Here is a 14906-nt window from a genome sequence, read left to right as displayed (position 1 = left end):
CCCGTCATATTGGAGAAATTTCCTAGAGCACAAAATAGGCTTGTGATTGGCATATAATATTTGCTTTTCACTAACATGTTCGTAGCCCCCACATTAGACTAAATCAAAAGCTTGATGTGAAAACAATATCCTTTCTATGAATATAATCAAGTTTATTACCCTTCCCAACCTCAAGACGTTGAAGAAAATATAGAATATCGATCATGGATATGAGTAAGGATTATTTCTATTATTAGTTAAGTGGTTAGTTTTACGATTGTTTTGATGATGTCAAAAATTGAATTGTGAGAGTGCCCACTTCCAACATGAATCGCAATGGTGTGGAGAGATGTGTAGCTATGACACTCGTCTCACATAATGAAATAGCACACATTCCTAATATTTCTACAAAGTGTTCAACATTGTGAGCTCTGCAATGTTCTCGCACCATCCATGTTGTGGTGGCAGTACCATGTGGGAAAGCAATACCATCCCCTGATGGTTCCTAACAATGCTCAACATATAGGGTTCTGATACAATCATACCATCCCTATTGTGGCGGTAGTACTCAGTGGGAAAGCAATACCATCCCCTGCTTGGTTCCTAACAATGCTCAACATTAGGAGATTTGCAAGAAAGGCTTTACGAACTTGGTTAAGTAGGATTGAATCGAAATCACAAGAGTGCACAAAAGCAAACTTAGGTTAAGGCCAAGTGCAAATTCAGATTGTTTCTGTTGAGAGGGGCATCATATGTTAAGCATCCATATTTGATCCATAAAAAAAACTTTAGACTGCTTGGTCCCCTTGACCCTCAACCACACCCAATGTCACCCACACTTATTAGGTAGGGGGTGTTCCATGCAAAACCTCGCAGTGCTAACTAGGACTTAATGATGTTGGGAAAACGTCTAGGCGCGAACGACGACGACAAGGCTGACAATGATGAATGATGGCAATTGTGTTGATGGAGAGGTGAGAGAGAGGATGAGAGAGAGTAGAATGCATGTAATGTGGACATTTGGTATTATGGACTTGAGAAGAGAGAGTTGAAGGTTGGGCCTACTACAAGGAAGTGCTCATAATGTGAGTGAGAGATATAGATAGGGGCACTGTGTGAAGAGGACACTTAAGGATGATGTATGTGGATGGTGAATGAATGTTATGTATATCATATCATATATGTAAATTGTAATGCATGCATGCATGGATGCCCATGGATGGATGGATGGATGGATGGATGGCCACATGATGGGCATTCAAAATTGTGGGACATTGTAACGGATTCTGATGAGAGAGAGAGAGAGAGAGATAGAGATGGCCATTACACCCCTCTCTCTCTCTCTCTCTCTCTCTCTCTCTCTCTCTCTCTCTCTCATCAACATCACCATCTCCACCATCAATTATATTTGAAATCTTCTTGCTTCTTCATACAAATATGTACAGGGTAGTATTAAGATCTGCAAATAAAAACAAAAAAGCACATGAGAAAATTAGAAAAAGAATGAGCGTTTCTTGTTAAATGCAGCCATTTCCCCAACTCCTCCTGCTCTTCCTCCTCTTCTTCTGCTTCTGCTTCTGCTTCTGCTTCATTATCATTCTTCACTCTTTTTAGGTGATTACAGATTGCATTTGATCTCGCCTCTTCAGTCCCTTACCTCTCTCTCTCTCTCTCTCTCTCTCTCTCTGTGTGTGTTTGTGTTTTATGACAAATCAAGCTCTGCAGATTTAATTACAACACGTCGTCGTCGTCGTCATCATCATCATCGCCAATATATTTTTCCACATGTAATGCAATGTAATGTTATGGTTATGGTTATGGTTATGGTTATGGTTATGGTTACTGACTGATCCTTTGTATTGTGATGTGCACAAAATCAAGCCTTCCCCTGGTCTTCGTTACCTCTCGATTCGCCATTGATTCATTGGCCTATTTAGTTGCATTCATTTCTAAGGGCTCCATCATTTGAATGACGAAGATATACAAAAAGAAAAAGAAAGGACTGAGATTTGAACTAAAAACACAACAAAACACCACAGAAGGAAATTTATACATATACAATCGAATCCATATATATATATATATATATATATTGTTTTCTCAAACTGTCCGCTTTTTTCTGATTCTGTGTATTGCAGAGAAGAAGGAGGAGGAATTTGTGTGTGTCTGTGAAATCGTTGTCCATCGCCAAAGATCATGACAAAACTCAATGCCTATCAATCGATTCCGCACGTGCCGCCTCTGCACCACATACCGACGGCAGAAGAGAGGGTGAGGGCATCACAGAGCTTCGACAAGAGCGTGCTCATCTCGGCGCACATGGCGGCCCTCAGGGACTCCTACATCATGGAGATGGCCACCCACCCTGTGAACGAGGTCTCCATTAAGCCATCCAGCCCAACCTCCAGCCTCGGCGGTCACAAACCCATCGCTCTGAAGCAACTCAAGCTCGGCAAGCTCCATCGCCAATGTGTCGTCTACGGCACCCTCTGCGTGCAGACGCTGTGCAGGAAGACCGCCGGCTATGGCCGTGTCCTCATCAATTTGCTGGAGGACGATCACGGCCACGCCGTCTCCATACATTTGCGCAACGCCATGGAAGGTAACGGTGGGTCAGCTCAAGCCCAGAGGCTGTTCCCGCATGGATGCAGAGTCGGCGTGAAGAACCCATACCTTACGATCTTGGCAGACGGTGAGGTGGTGTTGATGGTGGAGAAGACGACCGATCTGGTTTTCCTGTGGGTCCCTGAGCATGGGAATGGCAGCAGGAATGATGGCGGTCTGTGTGCGCACCATGGGGAGAAGAAGAAGAAGAATTGCTGTAAAAGGGATCGAGCGATGGCGGTGAATTGTCTGTTACGCGAGGAGAAAGATGGGAATGCGAGGAAATTTGTGGATAATAATACATGGCTGCTGATTGGCGAAGATGAAAAAGGAGGAGGGGGAAAAGGTGGGGTTGAGGATGAGGCGAAAAGCGAGGTGAGCTCGATCGGTAGTGATGATGACACCGTGGAAGGAACGACAGAGAAAGCCTGTAAAAGCAGCAGATCAGGGTTCCAGAAAGAACAGGAAGAAGAACAGGAAGAAGAAGAAGAAGAAGGAAAAGCTATGAGTTCCCTAGAGTTCCTAGGGCCAGATGAGGAAGAAGATGCGAACAGCGAATCGAGCTATGTCCATGTGAAGTTGGATATGGTGGAACGGGGGCGACGAGGCCACAAAGACAGAGAAGAAGACAGTGGCAATAATGGTGATGGTGATGATGAAGAAGAAGAAGAAGACGCGAAAAGCGAGCTAAGCTATGTGGATGTATTGGATAGTGATGGCAGAACAGAGGAGGAATTGAAGCATGGAAATGCATCGCAATTTGGGGCTATGGTGGAAACAGAGGAGGAGATGTCAAGAAGCGATCTAAGCTGTGTGGCTGTTGTGCTAGATGAGGATGGAGATGCATCACAATTGGGGGTTATGGTGGATTCAGAGGAGATGTCAAGAAGCGATCTAAGCTGTGTGGCAGTTGTGCTAGATGAGGATGAGATGGTAGAAGATGCAGAAGAAGCCGGAGGATTGAAGGCAGAGGAGGAACCAAATGTGAGGGCAGGCATGGCAGTAGAAACAGAGGAAATGCAGAATGATACAGCAGGGATCGGAACTACAGAGAAAAGGCATGATAACCTAGAAGTGGAGAAAACAGAGGAAGTGCAGAATGGCAGAGTAGTTGCAGAGAAAACAGAGGAAGGAAGTGATGAACAAGAGGAGACTGGTGGGGATGATGATGATGATGAGAAGGTAAGAGAGAGTGGGTGTAGCTTAAGGATGAAAGGGAATTTCCTGTTCAAGAGAGGGGAGTATCTGCTGGCGGCGGAGATGTACAAGAGGGCGGCGCAGGCATCGTCGGGAAGGGCGGGGGAGAAGGAAGATGAGGTGATGAGCTTGTCCAACAGGGCAGAGGTGTGGCTATGTCTTGGGAAGAATGTGAAGGCATTGGAAGATGCAGAGGCAGCTCTCTTAGCCCTGCTCGGGCCATGCCCGGCAGAGGGCATGGCCTCACAGGTAGAGGCCATGGTGGCCACCCCGCCCACCGATTCGGCCGCCCCGCCCCCGCCCACTGTTCGGGCACTGGTGAAGGCGTTGTTCCGTAGGGGGCGTGCCCTCTTCGGCCTCGGCCGCCTCGAGGAGGCCCTTACCGATTTCCAGCTCGCCCGCCGCCTCGCCCCCGCCCACCAGCTCGTCATCGATGCCATCGCCTCGTGCCATGCCCGCATCGGCCGCCGCTCCACCCCCCTCAAACCCGGCAAACGGCAGCGCCTCCGAAATAAGGCAAGGAAGGCCGATGCGCCTCCCCCGTGTCCTGCCGTCTAGTCCCCCAAAAAAACAAACCACAAAAAAGAACCTGAATGAAGGTCTGTCCCCCTTGCCCCCCGGCTCGTGTTCATATCAAGGGGCACATATCTGTTTTTCCTGATGATGTTTCGTAAACATCACATTGGTAATGTTTATGTGTGCGATAAGTTGATCGATGGCTTTTCACATGGGGTAACACATTATGCAGGCAAACCATTTATGTTCTTTTGGAACATCCGATCTTTCTCGGCCTCATTTGCGGCTGCCACACACCTTCGTCATTCCTATTTCATTTTGGCTGATTCATTCCTCTTTGGCAATTGTCTTTTTACAAAACAAAAAACAAAAAACCTACATTAGGGTCTCTTAGGGTGGCACTCCTGTGTAATGGATTCCAATTCCTCATTCAAGATTTGAGCCTTTCAAACCTTATGTGTTCACTAGTACCCCTCCCCATCCATGAGCAATGGGTGGCTTGTCTACTAGAGAATCATCCAGTAGTAACTCCAATAAGCGATTGGCGTGAAACCTAAATGAATCGATCGATTTATTTTAAGGATGTCCCAATCTATATATTCATTGTCAAAAGGGCTTTTGCAAATGAAATTGAATCAAAGTTTTCTTTTTGGGTTTTGAAGTAATCGAAATAACTATGCTTAAATATATAGCTTAACCTTACATTTTGAGAAGTGTTGCTTCATAGTACTTTGAGTGTGATCTCATTCATCTTGATTAGATATTTAGTCATGTGTCTCAGGTTGCAGAATGGGCACATCTTAGTGCATATGAGCCTAGGCCATGAGCCTTTGGTTCATATGTTAGTTCGTTGCAAATCTATTGGTTTTGTCACAAATGTATGCTATTTTCATGCTTCTATTGCACATAAAAACGTGATGTTTGCCTTGAATCATTTTTAGAGATTTATGAATTACAGTTCTTTGAGCAATGTAAACTGTTGGTATGAAATTCATAATGGCATTAGCAAACAATGAAAATGGCTTGTTAGCTTGCCTAATTATGACTTTCTTATATTGTGAATGATAATTAACTTGTAAACAATCGAGAAACTTTTGAAATGTGATTATTTTGGCAACAATGCCTCGGAGCACAATTTGTGACATATTCGGCTACAGACATGCCATGCCTCCTTGGAGCAATTGGATATTGAGAAAACATGTGATACCATACAATGGAGTTTCGTACAAGCTACAATGCATAAGATGGGCTTTGGTCCTAAAATATCAAAAGTGTTTATTTGTTGTATGCGAATATCCTTGTTGCTTGTATTGTAGCTTTTTCTATTAGCTCGAATATCCTTGTTACTTGTATTTTAGCTTTTTCTATTAGCTAAAATTTTGGTCACTTTGTTGAATTATGTTTCTTTTTAGCGCTCTCTAATAATTTCTTCATGATTGTTTTTAGTTTCTTGAAATTTTGTTATTGTACGAACATTTCACCTTTATTTGAGTGTGATGACTCATGGTACATGACTATGGGGCGGCAAGCACAAGTAGTGAGGGCACACAAAGTCCTACAAGAGGCACTGAAATCTCATTAGACAATCACACTTAAGAAATACTAGGGCTTGCATTCCAATGAGGAAAGAGGAGATAAGAGAGACGAGAAATATGCCTAATTAACGAGTGACCTTCATAGGTTAGTGAGAGTTGATTGCCCAAAATTTTGATTGTTATGGATACTTCAAAGCGTCGACAGAGCTAGTATCAATCCCATGCTAAAGAGATTACAAATTCAAATGGCTGATAGGCAGATGGTAAAATACCAAAGAGCTTACTTGTTCACAACTCCTACAATTAGCCAAATCAGATTTCGTTAATTGTAACAATAGATCACCAAGCAAGATCCAAAAGCAAGATTCTGTGTAAACATTGCTAAGAGAAATAAACATTCCTTAAGAAGCAAAACGAAACTTCGATCGAACTAATGGCTTCTGCATGTTCTGTAGAGTCTATATCATAATAAAGTCTAAGCACCCACAATTCTCACGGTGCAACCCCATTCATTCACTCTATTTGGTTGTAGAGTCTATTGAGACTCAGTACACGTTGAGAAACAGTCGCCGATCCTCCATGCGATACTTCAACGATTGATATGGGCACAAGCAAAATTGAGTCGTTTCGAAACTAGTGTTGCAAAGGGTTGTTGACGCATATATAAAGGTCATCATATCACGGCAAGGAACGAGATAAGATAGTCTCATCTCGAGTGACTTACTAACTATACATACATACGTACGTACATATAGAGATACATACATACATACATATACATGCAAACATACATAGAGATACAAAGGTACATACATTTCAAGTATGTATGTATGTATGTATGTATAATTTCAAGCACTCAAAAGACGTTTATTTTTGTAAATCTTGTTGTTGGGAACTTGGGCAGTATGTATGTCATAGTATGTATGCTATGTATGTATATGTATGTATGTATGTATGTATGTAAAGAGAGGGAAGCAGGCAGAAGAAGGAAGCAGTCACACATTTTGCTTCCTGTTGTTTGAGTGTTTGGTTTTAGGGTTTCGTGGCTTGCCACCAGAGTGAAAGTAAAGAAAGAGAAAGGAGAAGAACAGGAGGAGCGTTCGTGGTCTGCAGCGCGTTTCATACATACAGCGCGACACAGATTTTCGAGGGGTTCCAGGTCTATCTCTCTCTCTCTCTCTCTCTCTGATCGCCATCGCTATCGCCATCGCCATAGCCATGTCTTCCCGAGGATCTCGGATGCTTCAGTACATCAACTACAGGATGCGGGTAACGATCCAAGACGGGCGGCAGCTGGTGGGCAAGTTCATGGCCTTCGATCGCCACATGAATCTGGTGCTGGGTGATTGCGAGGAGTTCCGTCGCCTGCCCCCCAAACCGTCGTCGTCTGGAGGGGGAGGGGGAGGGGGAGGACAGAAGGAAGATCGGGAGGAAAGGAGGACGTTGGGTCTCTTGCTCCTCCGAGGTGAGGAGGTAGTGTCAATGACAGTGGAAGGCCCCCCCATACAGGAGGACTCAAGGGGCCGCCAAGCTGGGGCAGCTCAACCGGGGCCTGGGGTCGGCCGGGCTGCCGGTCGCGGCGTCCCTACAGCTCCACTGGTGCAGGCCCAGCCTGGGCTTGCAGGCCCGGTCCGGGGTCTCGGTGGACCCACCCCTGGCATGATGCAACCCCAGATGTCACGACCACAGGTGTCTGCAGGGCCCATCACATATCCTGCACCGCCCCCCGGTATGCGCCCACCACCGCAATTTGCCCCCCCTCCCAACATGATGCCGCCTCCCGGTGGCGCCCCCCCACCAGGGATGCGACCGATGTCACTCCCACCAGGTGGGGCTGGCTATGGCCAACAGCAGCAACAACAACAGCAACAACAGCAGCAGCAACAACAACAGCAAGGGCAAGGTCAGCCTCCTAGACCAGGGATGCCCCCCCCTCCACCAATGGGGGGTGGTCCCGGAATGCCACCCCCGCAGTTCGGTGTCCGTCCTCCCCCACAGATGATGCGTGCCCCTCCACCAATGTCGGCCCCTGGACGCCCTGGGATGCCGCCCCCACCCTCCGGACCCCCTCGCCCCGGTATGCCACCCCCTCCCATGTATCGCCCTGGCATGCCACCCCCACCTCAATAACTGCACTCTGGAATGCAAAACAAAAGAGAAAAAAGAATGTTGTTTTGCCCCCCATGTTCCTTTTCTTTTGTTTATCCTCCCTGCTGCTAATGAAGAAGAGGAAGTAGAAAAAGAAGAGGAGATAACTTCTAGTAACAGGTGAATTGTTTCTTCTTCGAATGATGAAGGTGAAAGATCAATATGGTGGAAAAAAAAGAATGGTTTTTTTCTCTCTTTTTGATGAAGAACGGGTTTTTCATACTACTAGATAGACCAGTATGATAGTCAAAACATATTTAAAAATTTTGTTTATTATGGAAGGGTTTGACTACTAGAAGTATGATACAAAAAATCAAAAACTGATTTATTTCTAAGATTTTTGATCTAATACTTGTTTTTATTCTAAGTGTTTTTCTTTAATGGGGACTCTAATTGATGGTCTACCTGAATGTTTCCATGTTTTGTTCTAAATTTCTCAAAAGGATTTCCATGTTTTTGTCTTAATTTTCTCAAGATTGTTAATTGTTCTAGACATAACCATTGGAACTTTGACCTTAGTTAGCTTTAGTTAATTTATGAAATCTTTGTTCATTCTTGTTTTCTGGTGTAGTAGTTTTTAGTCTGTGTCTAATTTTGTGAGATTTTGATTCTGGAGTTGATGTTTTGGATGATCAGGTCTATTTGGTAATGTATTTGGAGACTTTTGTACGTACCTTTGTCATTGTGTAGGAAAATTGTGTTCTTGATTTTTCATCACATTGCCTATGTTATGTTGAGGTTTATATATATATGTTCATGGATGTTTGGAAGGACTTCGTTTTTCTTGCATCATGTGTACAGTTGAAATTGTTTGTTGCTCTCAGCAAGGAAATTCCACACATTCAGAGTATTCTCACAACCTTATGAAACAAACATGGATTGATCAGTGTTTGAGGAATAGTGAGTAATGACTGCTATTAGAAAAAAGCCAAACTTGTGTTAAATAAGTTGGTTCTGATCTGCATTTTGTTCGAGTAATTGAAAATTATTTTTATGTTTTGATTAGCGTGATTAACTCTTGAAGAGTATGGAGATCATGATAGATTGAATTGTAAATCTAGAAGAATTCTCTATGTTGCTCATTTTCTTGACAAAGATTCCTTTGTAAGGTGCATGAGTTTTCTCTACCATTTGAGTGTGTTTGTCAAATTTTTTTATTGATTCATATAGAGCATAAGACATGTGTACGATAATGCATTGGCATTAAGTTATTTCCAAATTATCTCTAATTTTCTTGACAATTTCATTTTTACTAAACGCACAGTCTGGTTGTGGCGGTGTATATTAAATGACAGACCAAACCCATAGGAAGCTTATGTGAAGAGACAGTGTTAATTACAAGCTTACCAGTTTTGGAAGGGCCGAGAAAGAAGTGGTTTAGATATTTAGTGATGAACTCAATCCTAATGTTCAAATAAGGTGGATCATTATTACCATTCGAAATGGCATGATTTGAAGTTGTTGAGAGTCAAATTCTTACAAGTTTCGTGTTAGTTCATACGGATAATGTGGGCACATGTGCGCCTCATGAATCAAGCGTAACCAGAGAATTTATAATAGGGTATGTTTTGCTTGCTAAAGTAATCTAGATATCTATACCCTTGGCCTTGTGCCTGTAGGCTGTGCATAGCATAGATAGGCTTTGCTCTCATCCTAACATCTGAAAAAAGTGAGGTGAATGAATAAGATTTGCTCAAATTGAACTGTGATTTCACATTCAAGCTTGTTAACAGAAGAGAAAGATGTAGTTGATTGATCTAATTGGTTTCTCCGATGAAATTACATGTCTGAAGAGATGATTGCCCATAAGGTTTAATAAATCTAGAAATAGAGCATTAACTAGTACACATGCACTAAACTGACTACATAGCAAAAAATATCAAATTGGCTCGTATAGATATAGATTGTACCACCCTTCTGTCTGTATGTGAAGTTTATCCAAGAACCTTTTAAATCTACAATGTCACCTTCTTTATGTCTCCAAGTTCCAACCTTGAATGTATAATCATAAAAAATTGTTGGGAATCATTCTTGATAAATTGTCTTGGCCATAATTTGGTTGTCACGATGGAGCTTTTTTAATGGAAATTACTAGAAGCTCAAGTTCAGAAAGTTCTAGTTGGAGGAATGTACAGTCGGAACATCTCAAGTCTCAAATAATATTCCTAAACATTTAAAACCGATTCAAAAGAATTGTTACAATTTTAACTTCATCATCTCCATGTCCAACAACCTAGATCATGGGAACTATATCCCCAAAATGTAAAACTCAACTTTATGGTCATCCTGCCATGTGATGCCTCTATTCCTAGATTTCACACATGGTGGATAAGCACATATACAAGTTGGCACACAAAAAGCTATAAGCAAACCCTAGATTAAACCTCAACAATTGATTGAACGTATGTAACAAAAAGAGGCACATACGGTGGGTAGCAGCTATTTATTTAAAAAAACAAGACTCTGTTGAGTGGTAACACAACTCATGACACCTGCCCTCTGCTGGAAGGTGTTGTAGAGAGGCATATAAACAAAGGCAACTTTGTATGTGCTTAGTTATAGTCTATAGATGCCAATTCGACAAAATACAACCAATCTCGTCCTCTTGGCTCAATTTCAAACTATTGACTACAAGGATTCGGTGGAATGCTCAGAGGTTTTATTATCTATTTGGGTGTTAAAAAGACCATCTTCACTCATTTGAGCCCTATCTCTAACTAGCTTTGCTGAGTTCAGTGCAAAGGGGTTGGCCTGTCATCTCAATGATTCCAAACGTTGGGTCATCAAGTTATTGAAGATTTAAGTTACATATTTTAATAGTAAAAAGGTTGACATACAGCTGACTCAAGTTTTGTCATTTCTGGTTCACACTTTTTTTTGCCATCATTCTTGGGCTATATACCGTGGTGGTGCACCATGTGTATTATACCATACAACCGGATTGAAATCTCATGTGCAATTTCTGTAAACAATGAATTCATAATTTCACAATAAATATAGTAGAGAGAATCAGTAAATCAAGAGAATCAGTAAATCATACTGTTACATATACAAAACCATGTTTTTACAAAAATGGGTAGTAGCCTGTAAGAATAGATTGTATATGGGCTTCTCTCCTGGTTCTGTTTCTTCATACCCAAGATTCTATGAAGGTAGAAGAAATGTGAAGGGAGCTTTTTGAAGCCCTAGCCCTTGTGTTGACAAGCTTAATGAACCAGGTGTAGCGATAGAAAATGTTTAATCACCCTCCCCTCAATTCCCAAAATAATTAACTCTAAGCCTGTATAAACTAAAAAAATGTTCACTAGAAATGGTCAATTTTGACATCCCTGACTTAAATAAATACACAATATCTACAACAAAAAATACCAGACACGGGATAATACTAGAACTTTGAGGAGCTAAACAGTATTTTGTCTATCTTTTATCTCTGAAGTTAATTTGCTTCTTAATTATTTCATTTGTTTAGGCTCTCAAGCAAAGGCAGTGACACGATGGCACGAATCTTGACGTGCACAATCGAACCCACGAACCAAACAATCGAACCCTTCGATCCGAATTAAGGGCGATGTTGAATGGCGAGTTGTCGAACTCCGACTAGATGGGGCCCTGTCTTGTGACGAGAACGAGGCTAACAGTGGTGAAACCGATCGCCTTAACCGAGAAAACTCAACATCTCTCACCATAGGGTTTTGTGCTCGGCTCGGTGGTGAGCCGGAAAAATAAGGTGGCGAACATCCAAAACCTGATGTATCTCCTAATGTAGACTGTAAAGAAAAAGACATACAAAAAAGTTTATATAGGGCTTTCTTTAAATCGCCGTCTGAAGGCGGGCAATAGGTTATAACCCCTTTTCATATGGCAAATAGTAATATCCAAGCTTTTACTCTTTCCCCAAATGCTGTTGGACAACTCCCCAAGAAGGGGATTGATGACCATATATTTAATTGATCAAATAGCTGACATAAATGAGAAGACAAGGCTAGCCAGATAGTTGCATTGAGGCAAATCCCCAATATCATCTAAATAACCTTGGGGATATAATCCTTCATCATACACAAATATAGCCTTTAAGAACCTTTTTCTCTATTAACATTCAACCAATTGTGTTAATAAACTTTTATCTACCTTTCATTGATCAAATGTCACGAGGGAATGGAGAAAACCTTTTAACATGTGTTAGTAATATCCTTAATAACAAAAAACACTTTGATCATATGTTAATAATACCATTCTCCAACATATGCACACGGATCTTATTTAAGAGAAAAAGCATCTACCTTAGCAAGAAAAATATCCAATATCTCATGCCCTGCGTCATCGCCATCACATGCTTCTCTGTATAAACAGACATGCATACACACATCAACAACAGCACTTACAAAAGACGATTCAGTGAACAGTTCCCAAACAATCTTTGTACATCCAAGAGATGTTTCATATGTATGATCAACTCTTAAGAGAGGATCTACTAGATTTACATGTTTATATATGGAATCTGCTCTGTAAAACTAAAACATAAAACCTAGAGGAATACAAGACAAAAGATTGCACATACCTTCGCCAAGACCAGGGGGACTGATGAACCTCAGTTGGCGATGATGTCATCATACTCATCAATCTTCGGGGCTCTGGGCACACCAGTTTCTCATCAAATCTCTCGATTCGATACAAATGAGATCCAACAACCCCTACATTTATTCTCTCTGATTCTGCTTCGGATTCTTGTGGCATGATTCCGAAGGTCTCAGCTATTGCACAAATCAAATCTGAATCGATTCTTTGAGTGCTTATAGACTCATCTAAAGCGATCTAGCAAGCGGGTGTGCTATCTTCTCTTCAGGGCGAGAGACTGCAGCACAACCATCATTTATGAGCTATTGGCATAGATACACATGTAAATTGTGTATATATGTATATAAATATGCACGAAATGATGGTATGCCGATGTTGTATGCATAAAGGTCAGTATGTGTATGTGTATTGGCGTATGCATTGATACTAGTATCTTTGTAGAGGTACACGTATGTGAGCATCAGTGTGTGTCAGAGTGTGTGCGTACGTGAGTATGACATATATCAATCACACAAGTACCCATGTGTATGTTTAAATGCAAATATGTGGGCTTGAACCATCGATGCATGAGCATCCACAGCTATTATTCATCCTCTCGACACACAAGAGACTCAGATCATTATGATACTGGCCAAAGCATTTATCCTCCTTCTTAACAATTATATCCATTTGGATGTATTGGCACATATGATACTGATGCTTTATATTAGGTTCATTTGTATCTTCATTTTCTAATTGACGAGGAACATTTACATGTACTAAAGTAAGCTTGGAACTTTGTTGTGGGCTGTCAAATCTTAAAGACTAGTGTGCTATGTGTGTACAAATATAGAATTGGCATGATCTAATGCATAGATGCACATTTACCCATGAATGACGCTATATTACATGCCATACACGATCGGATGTAGGTGTGCTCTGTGAGAACAAATCACTTGATCTCATGCAAGAATTTATGACATACATATGAATGTGAGTATGCTAGCGTATATGTTTGTATTATGCGTATGTGAGTATGCATGCATGTATTTTTGCTGGGAGATGCATGAGGGGGGTAGAAAGAACTCACATCTTAATCATTTGAGTGTAGATCATTGTGGGATCATGAAGCTTGAACATTTGTAAGACGCAGAGTACATATAATACCATTGAATTTTGCTCTGCTCAGTTATCCTTCACGAAGGGTAATCGACATAGGATCTGAAAATCTCTCTCTCTCAAACAACAACAACAACAAAAAAAAACCCACTATTTTTCTTGCTTTTCAAAAACTGAAAAGAAGGGAAGAAATATCTGTAAGAATTAAGAAAAAGGAAAGCGAAGAAAAGAAAGGGGGTGGGAGAGACAGGGAGAGATTGAGGAGATGAAGAAAAGAGTGTATGAATCTGGAAGCTTAAGAACAAGACAAAATGGAGGAGGAGGAGGAGGAAATGGGTTCGTCATGGTGTGGCATGAAACGCATGATCTTCCCTTCCTTACTGGATCTTTTCTCCACACATTTTATATAGAAACACAGACAGACAGACAGACAGACAGACAGACAGACCTTGTATGTATGTATTGGTGACCACACACATGGTACTATGGTAGTAGTAGTAGTAGTGTTTTTCACACACATTTATGTATGGACATAATGTGCATAAATGTGTGTGTTTCCACCACGAGAGAGAAAGAATGTATGGACAAAAAGTCGGGTTGTATTCACCCATGGTGTCCGCCCACATTGGCCTTGTTGTCTCCTGTAGACCTACCAAAATCTACCGATCCCATTGGCCTCTCCTTCTCTTCTCTCCTCCTATATTTTCCTTCTATGCCCTAACCCTACAGATACACACACAAACATACTCTAGAGCGTGGCCCGCGGAATGCCCCTCGTTTTCCACCTCTCCCTGTGTGCTTGCCTTTCTGGTTCTGTGTGGTATATATATTTGATTGTGTCGACACTTACACTCTACCACGCCGAGTACCTACATGATCCATCTTCGCATCACATCGGATTGTCCGCCTTCTTACGTCCTACTAAAATGCATCGTTGTACACCATTCGAAGAAATATCACTAAAATTCGCGTGCTTGTTTGGCTCGGGGCTAGCCCCTTTTCTCATTTCGTAGTATATTGTACCAGATATAGACCCTAAACAACAACTACAATTGTTCACGCTCCCACATTGATTGGATAGTGTCCTTTGGCTCGATGCAACACATTGTTAACCCATCTCATCAATTCTTGACTAATCAGAATGAAGCCAACACAATTTTGTGACTCAATTTCCATTATGTGTTCACATTGCCTATATGCTAACGTTTTATCACACATTGGCAATGCCAATGTAACCTTCTCATGTCAAGAAGC

General features: G+C 41.8%; 3 protein-coding genes across 3 annotated transcripts; 2 read left to right on the top strand and 1 right to left on the bottom strand.

The window, feature by feature from the left end:
• Positions 1-2132: 2132 nt before the first annotated feature.
• LOC147868639 (uncharacterized) lies at positions 2133-4953 on the top strand. The gene is made up of 2 exons (XM_087321796.1): positions 2133-3441; positions 3556-4953. Exons 1-2 carry the CDS (start codon positions 2176-2178, stop codon positions 4336-4338), a joined length of 2049 nt encoding a protein of 682 aa, XP_087177922.1. The 5' UTR covers positions 2133-2175; the 3' UTR covers positions 4339-4953.
• A 1886-nt stretch (positions 4954-6839) lies between these two features.
• On the top strand, positions 6840-8312 carry LOC147868638 (uncharacterized). The gene has a single exon (XM_087321795.1). The coding sequence runs from the start codon at positions 7050-7052 to the stop codon at positions 7959-7961; it is 912 nt and encodes a 303-aa protein (XP_087177921.1). The 5' UTR covers positions 6840-7049; the 3' UTR covers positions 7962-8312.
• A 2693-nt stretch (positions 8313-11005) lies between these two features.
• Positions 11006-13763, bottom strand: LOC147868637 (uncharacterized). Its single transcript, XM_087321790.1, has 4 exons — positions 13624-13763; positions 12538-12831; positions 12260-12317; positions 11006-11746 (listed from the first exon to the last, which is right to left on the bottom strand). Exons 2-4 carry the CDS (start codon positions 12711-12713, stop codon positions 11453-11455), a joined length of 528 nt encoding a protein of 175 aa, XP_087177916.1. The 5' UTR covers positions 12714-12831; positions 13624-13763; the 3' UTR covers positions 11006-11452.
• Positions 13764-14906: the final 1143 nt, after the last annotated feature.

The sequence above is a fragment of the Azolla caroliniana genome, unplaced genomic scaffold (assembly GCF_043228905.1).
Source record: "Azolla caroliniana isolate FFs.n. ecotype wild unplaced genomic scaffold, voAzoCaro1.0.p SCAF_1, whole genome shotgun sequence".
In the NCBI taxonomy this organism is placed as follows: Eukaryota; Viridiplantae; Streptophyta; class Polypodiopsida; order Salviniales; family Salviniaceae; genus Azolla; species Azolla caroliniana.
The sequence above is the reverse complement of the archived record's forward strand: the minus strand, read 5'-3'. Positions and strand labels throughout refer to the sequence as shown.

Coding starts and splice junctions, on each gene's coding strand:
- LOC147868638 (XM_087321795.1), top strand. CDS start 7,050: ATGTCTTCCCGAGGATCTCGGATGCTTCAGTACATCAACTACAGGATG.
- LOC147868637 (XM_087321790.1), bottom strand. CDS start 12,713: ATGCCACAAGAATCCGAAGCAGAATCAGAGAGAATAAATGTAGGGGTT. Junction 12,318..12,537: donor TCCCCCTGGTCTTGGCGAAG/GTATGTGCAATC, acceptor CTGTTTATACAG/AGAAGCATGTGATGGCGATG. Junction 11,747..12,259: donor TGGATATTTTTCTTGCTAAG/GTAGATGCTTTT, acceptor TTTTCTTTACAG/TCTACATTAGGAGATACATC.
- LOC147868639 (XM_087321796.1), top strand. CDS start 2,176: ATGACAAAACTCAATGCCTATCAATCGATTCCGCACGTGCCGCCTCTG. Junction 3,442..3,555: donor GAGATGCATCACAATTGGGG/GTTATGGTGGAT, acceptor TTGAAGGCAGAG/GAGGAACCAAATGTGAGGGC.